Source organism: Ranitomeya variabilis, chromosome 8 (genome assembly GCF_051348905.1).
Source record: "Ranitomeya variabilis isolate aRanVar5 chromosome 8, aRanVar5.hap1, whole genome shotgun sequence".
In the NCBI taxonomy this organism is placed as follows: Eukaryota; Metazoa; Chordata; class Amphibia; order Anura; family Dendrobatidae; genus Ranitomeya; species Ranitomeya variabilis.
This window is the reverse complement of record NC_135239.1, coordinates 34,184,032-34,201,345: the sequence shown is the minus strand read 5'-3', so window position 1 is coordinate 34,201,345 and position 17,314 is coordinate 34,184,032. Positions and strand designations below refer to the sequence as shown.

Here is a 17,314-nt window from a genome sequence, read left to right as displayed (position 1 = left end):
TTTTGTTTTTTTGGTGAACCCAAATCGAACATGCACGATTGAAATCTCTCCATACCATCATCTGTCCAACGCCCCCATATAAATTAGACCGTCGCTTGAACCTGTCGATATCTTCGGGTTCAGTTGACAACAGTCTAATGTGTATGGAGACCTTAACGCCGCCCCTTCCATGTTTCCAAATTACACATATGTGCCAGGCAAGTCTCATGCTTGTGTCCTTGCCCATAAGACTGGTGAATGTCTGTTTGCGCTGCATTGGATTGGGATCCTCTGCGCTTGCACCACTCTAAGAAATGGTGCATGTGCGAGATTTGACCAATCTATCTGTCCAATCAGAGTGGTGGACAAAGGATGCACTCAACAGGCCATTAAGAGCGGATTTTTTTTTTTTTTTTTAAAGCAGGTACGTGGAGCAGCAAAAGGTATAATAAAGGGGTCATGAGGAAGTGAAAAAAAAAACTTTTATAAAAAGGTGGTGGTGCCAGTTTACAGAGGGGAAACGTGACGGCAGGTTCCCTTTAACACCAATATGTGCGGAGCATGACGGTGAAAGTGAATTTCATTCTTGCAGCTCCTGCACAGTAAGATACTGTGGTTTCTGACTATGGTCATTAATCACATAGGGTCTTGTCCTCGGGGACAGTGCATATCGCTTATGCTTTAGGAATGATCGTCCGAACAGGAAATGTTGACAGAGGCAGACTACTTAGAGTTCGCCGGTCATGATAGAAATCCACAAGAGTCAGAGAAAACAATAAAAAAACGACATCTCATAACCCAACCAGCATAATGGGAGTCTGGACTTACTCTGAGACGGACACAGCCGCGCCGAGATCCTCTCATCATCTTGTCTTTTGACTGAAAAAGAAATGAAATGAGAATTTCTAGTATTCATTGGAATTGCGTTGATTCCACCTTGGTATCGCAGAATCTATAGGATGTATTTTTCTACAGTGATCCTCATAAGAGAGCTTTCCGAAAATCAAAGTTTTGTCAAAGCCAAATATCAGGAAAAAAAATCAAAAATAAAAGTAGCTTTAAAAAAAAACAAAAAAAAAAACTGAAACATAAAAAAAAAGAAAAGAAATGCATAAAAAGAAAAAATACAACGAATTTACCTAATAAGTGCAGAAATTTTGCAACATCAAAAACTCATGGTGGAAAGGTAGCCTAGAGGGTTATGCACCAACTTACAGGGTGGATACCTGTAGATGGCACCACGTGCAGCGGCCTTGTCTGCATTGACTGTGGTTAATTTTACACAAGCGATTAAAACTCAGACGCGTTGGTGCATAATAATGAAGAGAATGGGAATGAGCCATTACACAATGTGCAATCTTCAGATCCCGGCTGCTTCATTACTATGCATCGATGCTCTTGTTAAAAGCCGGCGCTGTAATTGTCCATGTGCCATTACCCAGAATGGCTCGTCAGCCCCATCCCGCCTACGACAAGCTGATAAACCAACTGGGTCACTATATGGTTTGTATTTGCAATAATTGGTTGATTTATTACAAAGCTCGATGCACTGCTGATTAATTGCTTTTACATCAAGTACGGTCCTCGATTCAAAAAAAAAAAAAAAAAAGTGCCAGCCAGGCGATCGTCATGTGCCAAATGGCATCAGAGGTTCTGCTCCAGCCGGAATTGACCAATCATGTCCCCCGTTCTGGCAATCTGTGGGGGTCCCAGCAGTCAGGCCCGCACCGATCTAGAAGCTATCACCTGTACTGTAGATAGGTACCACCTTATTCTTACTAGAAAAATCCCTTTAAAAGGGTTTTCCTAATCCTTTGTCCAGCGCAGAGTCTCCGCCGTCAGTGTCTATTCTTGTGTGCACTGCTGCAGCCGATCAATGAGCTCAGCAGCTCTGGCCGAGTAGACAGCACGAGCTGCTGAGCTCACCGATTGTCTGCAGTGACGTCAACGCTGTAGACAAAAACAGAAAGCGGGAGCAGCCGCAGAGACCAAGAACTGGACTACGGAAAGGTCAATAAAAAACACAGCACCTGTAACAGGTTGTTTTTTTTTTGTTTTTTTTAAAAGCGGAAAGCCCCCTTAATTACTGGATTTCAACCAATTCTCAGAATGAAGGGGCCACATTACTGGGTTGACTGGGGAGTTGTTTTCTATTCTCTCCACAAAATGTAGGAAGAAACAAGCCCTTGTACTGCACCACTGAAGTTTTCTTAATCTCAAAAGGCAGTTTTAAGCAAAAAATAAATAAAAATGATTGTGCAATAGAGACCCAACATTCGCCATGTCCTCAAGTTAAAGGGGTAATCAGTTCTCCCTCCTCCTTTGTCAAATCCACACTGTGTGATTAGGTTGTCAGTAGTGAAGCGCGAATGTGCTGGGATAAGGTGTTATCTGAGCATGCTCGGGTATTAACAGTGTTTTGGGAGTGCTCGAATAATATGTTACAGTCCCCACGGCTCCGGGATTTCCTGTTTGTTAGGCAATCCCTGCATGTGTTGTGGCTGTCGAACAGCCGCGAAACATGCAGCAGTGGGGACTCGAGCATAGTATTCGACCATGCAGAAGACACTCGGTCAGCACCTGAGCATGCTCAGATAACACCTTATCCCAGCACATTCGCTCATCACTATTGTTAAGGCAATCGTCCCCAACTTTAGGAATTTCATAATGGGACACGTACACAATATGAGAGTAATGACTCCACAGCCTGACCGCCCGGCGTGCAGACGGGTCTCTCCGTGACTGGATATGGCAGATCCTATAAATATACCATATCGTTATATGATGGGATACCTCTTTACACAGGTTTCATATCGTACCTACACGTGTTCTCTGCAATGCTCCTGCGCACTGGATAGTTGTGGTAGTAAATAAACTCAAAGAGTGTATAGTAACTAATGAGAACAGGACCCTGGCGGCACAGTACAGCAACGCCGCGCTCCAGCGTCTGACCGCCCCACGCAGTATAACGCACGAGAGCTGTAAAGGTGCGCTAAGGACAAACGCCATAATCCACGCTCCCTTAGGAGATAAATATTAAAAACAATTTATTTCAGAGAATTTTTTGTTTTTTTAAATTGAAAATGAAAAGATGGAAAAAACAGTTTCCCTTCCAAGAACGGCAGCCAGAACCAGCCATGTGACAGACGCACAAGACAGGATACACAACACTTAGCGGAAAGGATTTTTGGACAGGATTCAGCTGCACAGACATTAATAATGTACGAGGAGTCAGCGGCTATAGAGGCTGCACCGCTCCTAGAAAAGAAGCCAGCTCCAGATCACAAGCATGCAGAACTATCGCACAGGCAGGGAATGCTGAGAGTTGTAGTCCCACAAGAGCTCAAGCAGCAAAGGTTAAGGGCCAAAGCGGGGCTTAAAGCAATAGTGTTATTAGATCGGTTGTGCAGCTATCATATAACCTTCTCTGTACACAAAGGAAATGACTTGCAAATAATATTACACATGATTTCTAAAGTATTTGCACTTCTGCTTTAGGACCCTGCACATGTCAGGAGTCCAGTGTGACGGCTCAGTATGTGCACACCAAGTCCTTTTTCAGGTGGTTACACTCCATAACCCACCTGAAAAAGTTCTAAACATAAGCCAAAAAGAATGATTATATGCATTTTCAAATTTGCTTACGTTTTAGAGCTTCTTTTAACAGCTTAAGGTTTCCAAAGACGCTGAGTGGCTAAAAGAAGCGGACCGTCCATCCTTCAGGCGGCGGCTTCCACTCGGACCGTCCATCCTTCAGGCGGCGGCTTCCACTCGGACCGTCCATCCTTCAGGCGGCGGCTTCCACTCGGACCGTCCATCCTTCAGGCGGCGGCTTCCACTCGGACCGTCCATCCTTCAGGCGGCGGCTTCCACTCGGACCGTCCATCCTTCAGGCGGCGGCTTCCACTCGGACCGTCCATCCTTCAGGCGGCGGCTTCCACTCGGACCGTCCATCCTTCAGGCGGCGGCTTCCACTCGGACCGTCCATCCTTCAGGCGGCGGCTTCCACTCGGACCGTCCATCCTTCAGGCGGCGGCTTCCACTCGGACCGTCCATCCTTCAGGCGGCGGCTTCCACTCGGACCGTCCATCCTTCAGGCGGCGGCTTCCACACGGACGGTCCATTCTTCAGGCAGCTTCCACTTGGATGATCCATTCTTTTAACCACTTAATGTCTTTGAAAATCTTAAAAGGCGCTCAAAAAACTGAACATATGAACAGTGAATCATTTTTACATGGAAGCATTAGTTAATAAAAATGAAAAAAAAAAATGCTGGAGGCCAGAAACTTTGCAAAATGTGCTCAGGAAATGACTAGAAGGACACTTCACGACAAGAGACGGTGGCGTGCGCTGAAGTGTCTTCCTCCAGAAGAACTCGGCAAGAGCAGCTTTAAGCCCAAAGGAGAAATTCTCCGGCCTGCGGTGGTCATTACCTGCAGCATATTACAACTCGAGGCCTCTAATGTACGAGAAAAAAAGATAAAAGTTTAATCAGTGATTTTCATCAGTGTCATCCAACCGCTGTCCGATTTGGTCATGGAGCCATAGTTTTGCACTACTGATTTTGTTCTGACCCTTTGCTCAAAACTGGACACATCTCCATGATTTTCTGTCTGTGAGAAAACCCTGACCCTGGTTTAGTGTCCAGTCTGATCCTCCGTGGCTGGCGATCCTCACTTCTACATCCGGCATTGCGGACACCACAACATGATGATATTGTTAGTGACTACGATGTTGGATGAAGAAGTGAAGACCGGCTTCCAGAGAGGACCGAGCGCTGCACCAGGGCAGCTCAAATTAATCTTCTCTACCCCCCATACGCACGCTCGGTTTCACGGAGCATGCATCTGCCCTCAATTCTTTTACGTACTAGTCTAGACTTTCACTTGGTACAATGTAAAAAAAAAAAACAACGAAAGACAACTCATGCAAATCTGCAGGACGGTGCGGCTTATGCTCTTATTCAACTCCAAGCTAATTACATTACACCAAATGTGTATTTTCCACTGCACCGCGGCACACACGTGTCACCGACAACTAATCATGGGAAACACACAAGTAAGCGAATGTGAAAAGACAGACGTAAAGATAACTATGTCTGCACTCCTATCATATAGGCTTATAAGTCCCACATTCTATTGATCCGCGGGGAGGTTCTACCAGCGAGACCCCCCACCGAGCTACAGTAACTGTCATCATCTATCCAGCGGATGGGCGGGAAATTAGCAGAACAGAATATTCATTTAAAGGGAGTCTTGTCAGCCTAAACTCACAGTACCGCATCCCTGACTGGTGATTAACACTACTTGGTTCCAAAAAAAAACAGTGGTCTCTTCAGCTACGTTGGTATGGAGTTTTTCTTTTTTCTAGGTGGTCAAAAAAGTGGAAACCACTCCAGGAAATATTCTCATTTCTGTGCAGCTTTTGGAGAGGTTTTGTTTTTTTAGCCTACTGATTGAATCCACTCCAAACTAGGCACCGTCCAATTATGAGCCTCCTCAAAAGTCTAATGCCCTTCCTTTTTTTAAAAAAAAAGGAAAAAAAAAAAAAAAAACCTTTTCAAGGAAAAAAAAACCCATTAAAAATACTGAAGATATGATCAGCAAAGTAGTTTTTACACTAGAAATAAATAGTAAGTCTTTTAAAAGCTTAAGTGATTTTTCACTTTTTTTTTAGGGAGCGCACCCCGGCTCAAAAAATTCTGTGTGTACATGGCCTCCGACACTTTAGTCAAGGTGGAGAAAATTATGAGGAGTACCAAATATCAGTCAATTTTGCAACAAAATTTTCAGGCTTCTGCTAAACAGATGAGAAGAATTTTTCCTCTCAGCAGTCGCTGACCCTGAATTCCCACAAATCAACAAGAGAACAGCTTCACCAGGAGATCATAGTTTTGGGATGGCCCAACCACAGCCCAGCCCAGAAATGAAAATCTATGGGTAACCTGAAGAGGGCGCTGCATACAGGAGATGCCCCTGCAATCTGACAGATTTGGAGCTACTACTATGTGCACACGTTCAGGATTTCTTGCAGAAATTTCCTGAGCAAAACCGGACATTTTCTGCAAGAAATCCGCATGCGTTTTCCTTGCGTTTTTACCGCTTTTTATTTGCGGATTTTTCCGGAGGTTCCCAATGCAATAATATAGTGGGAAATCTACAAGAAATCCGCAAAATTAATGAACATGCTGCGTTTTTTACCGCAATGCGTTTTTTTTCGCGGAAAAAAAAAAGCACCATGTGCACAAAAATTGCGGAATGCATTCTAAATGATGGGATGCTTAATGTATGCGTTTTTTTCAGCGAAAAAAAAAAAACGCGAAAAATCTGCAACGTGTGCAAACAGCCTAAGAGTGGGCAAAAATTGCCAGTTCCAGAAGCGACACGCTGATGGCCTCCTGCCCAAAAACACTGAATGCTGTCATAAATTCAAATGGTACTTCTACAAAGTATTAGATTAAGGGTGTGCATATTTATGCAACCACATTATTTTTGTTCTGTTTTTTTCCCCACCTGAAAGAATTTCAATTTATTTTTCAATGGATTTGTACACATTATGGGTGACATTAAAAGATGGAAAAGGTTCTGAAATTATTCTTCTTGGTATGATCTTTTTATATGACAAAAAATAAAATTATATATATATTTATTTTAAACAGGGGTGTGTAGAATGTTTATATAGCAACTGCACACCCTGATGTATGGCACTGTATACCGGTACCGGGGAATATATCAGCTACTTAACTCTGATGGTCAAAAAATGTATGTGATATTATATACATTTTTATAAATTTGTCCTTCTGAAAAACTAGGGTCATTATCCCTAAGCCAAAAAAATAAATAAAACGCCAATCCATAGCAGCCCTCCCTCGTGACATATGTGGGGTGTACGGGGGGCTACGGTCACATCAGGACTGCTCTGGATGTAGATTGTGAGCCCTCGCGGGCAGGGTCCTCTCTCCTCCTGTACCAGTTATGACTTGTATTGTTCAAGATTGTTGTACTTGTTTTTATTATGTACAGGTCCTTCTCAAAAAATTAGCATATAGTGTTAAATTTCATTATTTACCATAATGTAATGATTACAATTAAACTTTCATATATTATAGATTCATTATCCACCAACTGAAATTTGTCAGGTCTTTTATTGTTTTAATACTGATGATTTTGGCCTACAACTCCTGATAACCCAAAAAACCTGTCTCAATAAATTAGCATATCAAGAAAAGGTTCTCTAAACGACCTATTACCCTAATCTTCTGAATCAACTAATTAACTCTAAACACATGCAAAAGATACCTGAGGCTTTTAAAAACTCCCTGCCTGGTTCATTACTCAAAACCCCCATCATGGGTAAGACTAGCGACCTGACAGATGTCAAGAAGGCCATCATTGACACCCTCAAGCAAGAGGGTAAGACCCAGAAAGAAATTTCTCAACAAATAGGCTGTTCCCAGAGTGCTGTATCAAGGCACCTCAATGGTAAGTCTGTTGGAAGGAAACAATGTGGCAGAAAACGCTGTACAACGAGAAGAGGTGACCGGACCCTGAGGAAGATTGTGGAGAAGGACCGATTCCAGACCTTGGGGAACCTGAGGAAGCAGTGGACTGAGTCTGGTGTGGAAACATCCAGAGCCACCGTGCACAGGCGTGTGCAGGAAATGGGCTACAGGTGCCGCATTCCCCAGGTAAAGCCACTTTTGAACCATAAACAGCGGCAGAAGCGCCTGACCTGGGCTACAGAGAAGCAGCACTGGACTGTTGCTAAGTGGTCCCAAGTACTTTTTTCTGATGAAAGCAAATTTTGCATGTCATTCGGAAATCAAGGTGCCAGAGTCTGGAGGAAGACTGGGGAGAAGGAAATGCCAAAATGCCTGAAGTCCAGTGTCAAGTACCCACAGTCAGTGGTGTGGGGTGCCATGTCAGCTGCTGGTGTTGGTCCACTGTGTTTCATCAAGGGCAGGGTCAATGCAGCTAGCTATCAGGAGATTTTGGAGCACTTCATGCTTCCTGGCACCTGCTCACAGTGCCAAAACCACTGGTAAATGGTTTACTGACCATGGTATTACTGTGCTCAATTGGCCTGCCAACTCTCCTGACCTGAACCCCATAGAGAATCTGTGGGATATTGTGAAGAGAAAGTTGAGAGACGCAAGACCCAACACTCTGGATGAGCTTAAGGCCGCTATTGAAGCATCCTGGGCCTCCATAACATCTCAGCAGTGTCACAGGCTGATTGCCTCCATGCCACGCCGCATTGAAGCAGTCATTTCTGCCAAAGGATTCCCGACCAAGTATTGAGTGCATAACTGAACAGTATTATTTGATGGTTTTTTTGTTTGTTATTAAAAAACACTTTTATTTGATTGGACGGGTGAAATATGCTAATTTATTGCAGGTTTTTTGGGTTATCAGGAGTTGTATGCCAAAATCATCAGTATTAAAACAATAAAAGACCTGACAAATTTCAGTTGGTGGATAATGAATCTATAATATATGAAAGTTTAATTGTAATCATTACATTATGGTAAATAATGAAATTTAACACTATATGCTAATTTTTTGAGAAGGACCTGTATACCCCTCCTCACATGTAAAGCACCATGGAATACATGGCGCTATAACTAATAATAATAATAATGTGTACAGACATGACACGTGAATGCGAATTGTGGTGCATTGCGTACTGCCTACACGATGCTACAGAACGCTGCCTTCACCAACTGCTCACATGGAGATGGGGGGAGTTTTCTAACTGCAGCTACAGGAAGCTTCATTATCAACCAAAGCATGTTAAACAAAAAAAAATTGTGGCTTAGGCTATGTTCACACGCTGCGGTTTTTGCTGCGGATCCGCAGCGGTTTTGAGGCTGCGGATCCGCAGCCGTTTTCCATGCAGGGTACAGTACAATGTTACCCTATGGAAAACGAAAACCGCTGTGCCGACGATCCTTTTTTTCGCAGGAAAAACCGCGCAGATTTTCCTGCGGAAAAAAGAAGTACCATGTCAATTCTTTCTGCGGATTCCGCTGCGGGTTTCCAACAGCACCAATAGGAAAGTGCAGTTGGAAACCCGCAGTAGAAAAAGGACACAAAACCGCAGGGAGAAGCACCTCCTTTTTTCACTGCGGATTTTTCCCGAAAAAGGACCTGAAAAATCCGCAGTGAAAAAAGGATCGTGTGAACATGGCCTTAGTTGCAAGCAGCCTAGTAAGTGACATCACTGGAATCAGGGTGTCTGCCCCTACATCATGCTGCTCTCACATTACTAGATGGACGAACCTGAACAGTGCTAGAGGGAGAGCTATATAGAGCGCGAGGGAGAGACATACAGAGAGAAGGTTCTGGAGGTAGTTCGGGTCAGATACTAGAACCCGAACTTCCATCACCCAACTCTACAGATCCCCAGACTGTCACAGTGAGCTCACTGACAGATTCTCAGACAGCTCATTCTGCAGTCAGCAATAGTGTAACACAGAGTATAGAGAAAAAAAAATTATATATATCCAGATTTGTTTTCTGCCATTCGTGGTGCAGTAAAAGTGACTTGGGATCACGATTCTCCGGTCCAATATCAAATTTTAACAACAACAAAAAAAAAACTCTGTTTCATCCCTTTTTCTTCATTATTTTTTCCTGTCACAATCAGTCTGGAACTTTTTTTTTTTAATTACTAGTTTAGGTGACTGTATTCACCTACAGCCTTCTGTGGTAAAATCGTTAAATAGACTAGTGATTCTAATACGGCTCTCCGTGCAGTAAGGTCCGGAACTTTGGGTCAGTCCTGTGCAGAGAGGCGGCGGTGACAGAGAGGCGTGCCTCCACCAACATGGGGTGAGGCCGCGGACAACGTACACGCCACATAACGCCCGCCTTCACCCTCATTGGCTGGAACACCCGGGAACGTGCACTCATTGGCTGCAAACATACCATAAGCCCATCCCTATTGGCTGAGGCCCTATCCCATCTGCACTCTGATTGGCTGGCTCCGGACAGCAGCCCAACGTTTCTCACATACCACGGAAAAGCGATAGAACTAGTGCGCCCCCGGCGCGGAGCACTCACCGTGTAGTAAGAGAGCAGGCCGGCGTTGTAGTCCAGCACAAACCAGCGGTACTGCCAACCCTTCATCACGTTGGTCCATTTACTCAGCGGACCCTCCATGATCGACGCCATCTTGGGACTGTGGAATAACAACAGACGTCTGGACGTGCGTCGTGCGTCACCAGGAGAGTGGGCGGGAACGGAATTCAGTGGGCGTGGTTAGCCGTTGCTAGGGGAAGCGGGGATGCCGAGGACGGATGAGTAATGGCCGCTGCTGAGGTGGCGGCTTCCTCCACACACGGGATGAATAACCAGTGTGTGGGGCCACAGTGTCACACGTGGGGGCCACAATAAACTATATGGAATACAGTTACCCATGATGAAAAGTGAAAAACATAGATAGTCATCATACATTACAGATGAGCAAATTTCGTGATTCCACCCGCAGCTGTTAGGGGCACTTGTCAACTGATGAACTATAAACTTGACTGAGGTGATTAAAATCCGCAGTGGAAACTCACTTAAAAAAAAATAATAACTTAATCTGCACATGACTTTACTAATAAAGTTTTATCAAAGCCAAGTGACAGGAAGCTTCTAAAAAAAAATCAAGTGAAAAAAAAAAAACCATAAAAAAACAAGTAGAAAAAAACCCCGCAAGTAATCTTATGTACCTAATAGGTGGAGAAAATCTGCAACATCAAACACTCAACAACTACTCATCATGGGAACGTAGCCTTATCCTGTTCTGCATAAATTTCCATCTCGTTTGTAGTTAATTTTCTAACTTTCAATCATTTTTTTAGTCTTTTCAGAAAGACAGAATAATCAGATGGGGCCAAATCTGGAGAATAAACCAAAAAGAAAAAAACAACCCTTTAAAATATACCTTTTATTTATTATTTCTAAAAGCATCTGTCTTTATAAACACAACCGGAAGGGATCAGCAGGGTCAAATAGCCACTGCAATATATAGTAAATAGTGAGGAGCGAATATACTCGTTACTGGAGATTTCCCGAGCATGCTCGGGTGACCTCTGAGTATTTTTTAGTGCTCGGAGATTTCGTTTTTCTTGCCGCAGCTGAATGATTTCCATCTGTTAGCCAGGCTGATTACATGTGGGGATTCCCTAGCAACCAGGCAACCCCCACATGTACTTATGCTGGCTAAGAGATGTAAATCATTCAGCTGCGGCAAGAAAAACTAAATCTCCGAGCACTAAAAAATACTCGGAGGTCACCCGAGCATGCTCGGGAACTCACGAGTAACTAGTATATTCACTCATCACTCAGGGTATGTGTCCACGTTCAGGATGGCCGGCAGTTTGGACGGAGCGACAAACCCGCTCCACCCTAAGTCCCGCTCCCTTCTGTGACGCGAGGATGCCGGATGTGTTCATTGCACACATCCAAAATCATCGCACCCCACACATAGGGCCCTGTGCCTTACCTTGCGGCGGCGCAGCATCGCCGCAAGAAACACGGACATGCTGCGATCTAAAAAGACGCGCAGCATGTCCGGAATCGCAGGGCCGACGGATGCGTGTTTCCACGCATAGTGGAGACGGGATTTCATAAAATCCCCTCCACTATGCTGTAACATCTGGACGCTGCGGGTTTGACGCTGCGGCTCTATGCAGCGTCAAACACGCAGCGTTTCCTGAACGTGGACACGTACCCTAATAGTAAACAAAAAGGGAAACAGCACAAAAAAAGTTTTAAAAAAAAAAGGACTTTAAAGTCAGCATTCACAGATGTCAAAATAACCAACACAATATCTGGTTATATTGATCAATTTTTACCATTTGGAAAATTCTAGGTAAAAGAAGCTCATTCTCCGTATCCCTACCTGCCAGCAGAGGTTGGCATCTCTATGGCGCCCCCGCTCCTTGTCGGCTCATCCTAACTGACCCTAAGGCCGGCCTCACACTGGGCGTAAGACAATACACCACGTATTATACGTCCGTACTACGGCCGTAATACGGAGAAATGTTCCCAAAATATTGATCCGTAGTCAGGGTGTGTCAGCGTATTTTGCACATGGCATCCTCCGTATGTAATCCGTATGGCATCCGTACTGCGAGATTTTCGCGCAGGCTTGCAAAGCCGACATCTAATGGATTTATGTGCTCAAATGTTCGGGAAAACATATATACAGTATATACACTCACCGGCCACTTTATTAGGTACACCATGCTAGTAACGGGTTGGACCCCCTTTTGCCTTCAGAACTGCCTCAATTCTTCGTGGCATAGATTCAACAAGGTGCTGGAAGCATTCCTCAGAGATTTTGGTCCATATTGACATGATGGCATCACACAGTTGCCGCAGATTTGTCGGCTGCACATCCCAAAGATGCTCCATACAAGGCAGGATGGATCCATGCTTTCATGTTGTTTACGCCAAATTCTGACCCTACCATCCGAATGTCGCAGCAGAAATCGAGACTCATCAGACCAAGCAACGTTTTTCCAATCTTCTACTGTCCAATTTCGATGAGCTTGTACAAATTGTAGCCTCAGTTTCCTGTTCTTAGCTGAAAGGAGTGGTACCCGGTGTGGTCTTCTGCTGCTGTAGCCCATCTGCCTCAAAGTTCGACGCACTGTGCGTTCAGAGATGCTCTTAGGCCTACCTTGGTTGTAACGGGTGGCGATTTGAGTCACTGTTGCCTTTCTATCAGCTCGAACCAGTCTGCCCATTCTCCTCTGACCTCTGGCATCAACAAGGCATTTCCGCCCACAGAACTGCCGCTCACTGGATTTTTTTTCTTTTTCGGACCATTCTCTGTAAACCCTAGAGATGGTTGTGCGTGAAAATCCCAGTAGATCAGCAGTTTCTGAAATACTCAGACCAGCCCTTCTGGCACCAACAACCATGCCACGTTCAAAGGCACTCAAATCACCTTTCTTCCCCATACTGATGCTCGGTTTGAACTGCAGGAGATTGTCTTGACCATGTCTACATGCCTAAATGCACTGAGTTGCCGCCATGTGATTGGCTGATTAGAAATTAAGTGTTAACAAGAAGTTGGACAGGTGTACCTAATAAAGTGGCCGGTGAGTGTATATATATATATGTCATTGAGACACATATATATATATTCTGTATTTAGATTTCATTCAGCGCGATATGTGTTAAAAGCCGGTAATTCAATTGCCGGCTTCTCATTTCTCCTGCACAAACCCGACATGATATGAGACATGATTACATACAGTAAACCATCTCAAATCCCCTTTTTTTTTGCATATTCCACATTACTAATGTTAGTAGTGTGTATGTGCAAAATTTCAGCGCTGTAGCTGCTGAAATAAAGGGTTAAATGGCGGAAAAAATTGGCGTGGGCTCCCGCGCAATTTTCTCCGCCAGAATGGTAAAGCCAGTGACCGAGGGCAGATATTAATAGCCAGGAGAGGGTCCATGGTTATTGGCCCCCCCGTGGCTACAAACATCTGCCCCCAGCCACCCCAGAAAAGGCACATCTGGAAGATGCGCCTATTCTGGCACTTGGCCACTCTCTTCCCACTCCCTGTAGCTGTGGGATATGGGGTAATGAAGGGTTAATGCCACCTTGCTATTGGAAGGTGACATTAAGCCAGATTAATAATGGAGAGGCGTCAATTATGTCACCTATCCATTATTAATCCAATAGTACGAAAGGGTTAAAAAACACACACACACACACACATGATTTAAAAGTAGTTTAATGAAATAAACACAGCGGTTGTTGTAATAATTTATTGTTCTCTCAATCCATCAGCAACACCCTCGCTTGGCAAAATAATAAACGCACAAGATACATACCTTCTGGTGAACCGTCTCGTCCCACGAAGTAATCCATCTGAAGGGGTTAACTAATATTACAGGCAGGAGCCCTGCAAATGCAGCGGTGCTCCGTGCCTGTAATCCCCGGCGAATGAATGAAATGTAGGTCATTGACCTACATTTCCTTCAGTCGCGGTGATGCGCCCCCTGGTGGATGTCCTCATATGACCTGGAGCGTGGGAAAAAGTTCCCAGGCTGCAGTTCATGAGAACATCCACCAGAGGGCGCCTCACCGCGACTCAATGTAAGTACAGATCCTGCTTTCCTTTCAGCACCCGGGGATTACAGGCACGAGCGAGTGGTTTATCGCAGCTCATGCCTGTAATATTAGTTAACCCCTTCAGATGGATTACTTCGTGGGACGAGACGGTTCACCAGAAGGTATGTATCTTGTGCGTTTATTATTTTTCCAAGCGAGGGTGTTCCTGATGGATTGAGAGAACAATAAATTATTACAACAACCGCTGTGTTTATTTCATTAAAATACTTTTAAATCATGTGTGTGTGTTTTTTAACCCTTTCCAACAATTGGATTAATAATGGATAGGTGTCATAATTGACGCCTCTCCATTATTAATCTGGCTTAATGTCACCTTACAATAGCAAGGTGACATTAACCCTTCATTACCCCATATCCCACCGCTACAGGGAGTGGGAAGAGAGTGGCCAAGTGCCAGAACAGGCGCATCTTCCAGATATGCCTTTTCTGGGGTGGCTGGGGGCAGATGTTTTTAGCCACGGGGGGGCCAATAACCATGGACCCTCTCCTGGCTATTAATATCCGCCCTCAGTCACTGGCTTTACCGCTCTGGCGGAGAAAATTGCGCGGGAGCCCACGCCAATTTTTTCTGCCATTTAACCCTTTATTTCAGCAGCTACAGCGCTGAAATTTTGCACATACACACTACTAACATTAGTAGTGTGGAATATGCAAAAAAAAAGGGGATATGAGATGGTTTACTGTATGAAAACCATGTCTCATATCCTGTCGGGTTTGTGCAGGAGAAATGAAAAGCCGGCAATTGAATTACCGACTTTTCACTAACACCGCTGCGTATTTCTCGCAAGTCACACTGCTGGTCTGTGTGGAATCCGTATTTTTCTCGCCCCCATAGACTTTCATTGGCGATTTTTTTTGCGCAATACGGTGACAAACGCAGCATGCTGCGATTTTGTACGGCCGTAGAAAGCCGTATAATACTGAACCGTAATATACGGCTAATAGGAGCAGCCCCATTGAGAATAATTGTGCCGTTTATTTTGCGAGTTTTACGGACGTAGTTTATGCGCTCTTACGTCCGTAAAACTCGCTAGTGTGAGGCCGGCCTAATAGGGATCCCTTCAAAAGCTACCACCAACACCCATAAAAAGTGCTTAAGTGTTTGTACCAAACTTCCTGAGCCTGAAGTTATATGTCACTGTGTTGGTGCTCACTTCATGTATTAGATCAGTCTCTTTGCATCAAGGTCTAATGCTGTAGCAGCAACGCATATAATGAGCACTTATAATGTTCTGCTACCAAGTGAGTTCACACTCTAATAGATTAGCTTAGATTACACTGGCTTTTCCTCATATACATAGCCCTCTCTTATATAGACAAATGTATTACTGATTTAATTGATAATGGGTTGTAAGTCCCCAGTATCCTGTATTGATATACATCAATTTCAAGGGTGAAAGTGTAGTCAGCCAGGTATCTATTTACACATATTGAGCATTAGCATATGTCTCCCACATAGTCTGTCTCAATACATATAGCAAAGCAGGCTTAATAAAAGTTAAGATCAAAAGCATCATTTGCAAATAAAGATCCATGTGACTTATCTCTAGTCTGGGCAGAGCACCCCAACCCGACGCGTTTCTCCCTTCTCCAGTGTCATGAGGGGTTCATCAGGGGAAGAAGAAAATAAGGGGCTCGAAACATCTCCTGCCGAATGGAGACCATGTGTCCGGTAGACTAGTGTACATGCGTCTGGGCTCAAGTTTGTGCTTCTCCCTTTTTATGATTCCCGCCGGTCACAGACCGTAAAAGGATGCCAACGTTGAAGATGGTTGAGAATTTAAAAAGTCAATTTCATTTAGTTTTTGCAGGGAAATACGAGACTTAGGCTATGTTTCCCAAATAAGTTTTTGGTTTTGGTGCTGGGTATTTTTTCTGCGTCAAAATTGCTAATAAAACACCCGTTTAAAAAAAAAACGCACACAATAACGCAAGTAACCTAATTTACATAATAGGTGCAGAAATTCTGCAGTGACGGAAACTCAACAAAAGCTCCTCGTGGGAACTTAGCCTGATCCTGAAAAAACAAGACGCCTCTGGAATTTTTTTGCTGAATTTCCAATCTTCACCTGATAGGGTTAACTTTTTTCTTAATCACAGTCTCAAAGTGACAAAACCTTTTCTGGTAAAACTTAGCACTTGTCAAAGCTAATACTTTTCTCCATAGCAGCAGAATTTATTTTGGTCTGCCAGAAATACTCAAACCCATCTGTCAATCAATTCCTCTCTCTCTCTCTCTCTCTCTCTATATATATAGACACACAGTCATGGCCGAAAGTGTTGGCACCCTTGAAATTGTTCCAGAAAATGAAATATTTCTCCCAAAAAAGGAGAAGTGAACTGTTTGAGAACCAAAATTGTTGGACAGTATCAACAATCTCAAGGTTACAAGTCCATCTCCAAAGATCTAGATGTTCCTTTGTCCTTTGTCCAAGGTGCGCAACATAAGAAGTTTACAACCCATGGCACTGTAGCTAATCTCCCTGGACATAGACAGCAGAGAAAAATTGATCAACGGTTGCAGCTGTGGGTAGCCTTGATGGTGGATAAGCAGCTCATCAATTTCCAAAGAAATTAAAGCTGTCCTGCAGGCTCAGGGTGCATCAGTGTCAGCGCAAACTCTCCAGGAACATTTAAATTAAATGAAACGCTATGCAGGAGATCCAGAAGGGCCACACTGCTGACACATAGACATAAAAAAGCCAGACTGAAGTTTGCCAAAATGTACATGAGTAAGCCAAAATCCTTCTGGGAAAGCATGTTGTGGACAGATGATACCAAGATAGGGCTTTTTGGTAAAACACATCATTCTACTGTTTACTGAAAACGGAATGAGGCCTACAAAGAAAAGAACACAGTACCTAAAGTCAAATACGGTGGAGGCTCAGAGATGTTTTGGGATTGATTTGCTGCCTCTGCCACTCAGTGCCTTTACTGTGTACAAGGCATCATGAAATCTAAAGACTACCAAAGGATTTTGGGTTGCAATGTAGTGCCCAGTGTCAGAAAGCTGGATTTGCATCCTAGGTCATGGGTCTTCCAGCAGGACAATGACCCCAAACATACTTCAGGAAGCCCCCAGAAATGGCTGGAAACAAAGCACTGGAGCGTTCTGAAGTGGCAACAATTAGTCCGGATCTAAATCCCATTGAACACCTGTGGAGAGACCTTAAAATTGCTTTTGGGAGAA

At 44.1% G+C, this 17,314-nt stretch overlaps 1 protein-coding gene across 5 annotated transcripts in view; it reads right to left on the bottom strand.

The window, feature by feature from the left end:
- The window catches only part of OSBPL9 (oxysterol binding protein like 9), a 90,526-nt gene extending 80,223 nt beyond the window's left edge, over positions 1–10,303 (bottom strand). For 2 of the 5 annotated variants that reach the window (XM_077275958.1, XM_077275960.1), the window contains exons 1-2: positions 10,044–10,198; positions 808–858 (exon numbers count right to left, since the gene is read on the bottom strand). In XM_077275958.1, the coding sequence (XP_077132073.1) occupies positions 808–858; positions 10,044–10,154 (162 nt within the window). In that variant the 5' untranslated portion in view covers positions 10,155–10,198. Of the gene's footprint in view, positions 1–807; positions 859–9,674; positions 9,693–10,043 lie in introns of those variants that run through there. The other 3 variants (XM_077275957.1, XM_077275966.1, XM_077275961.1) reach the window with 3 other exon arrangements.
- Positions 10,304–17,314: the final 7,011 nt, after the last annotated feature.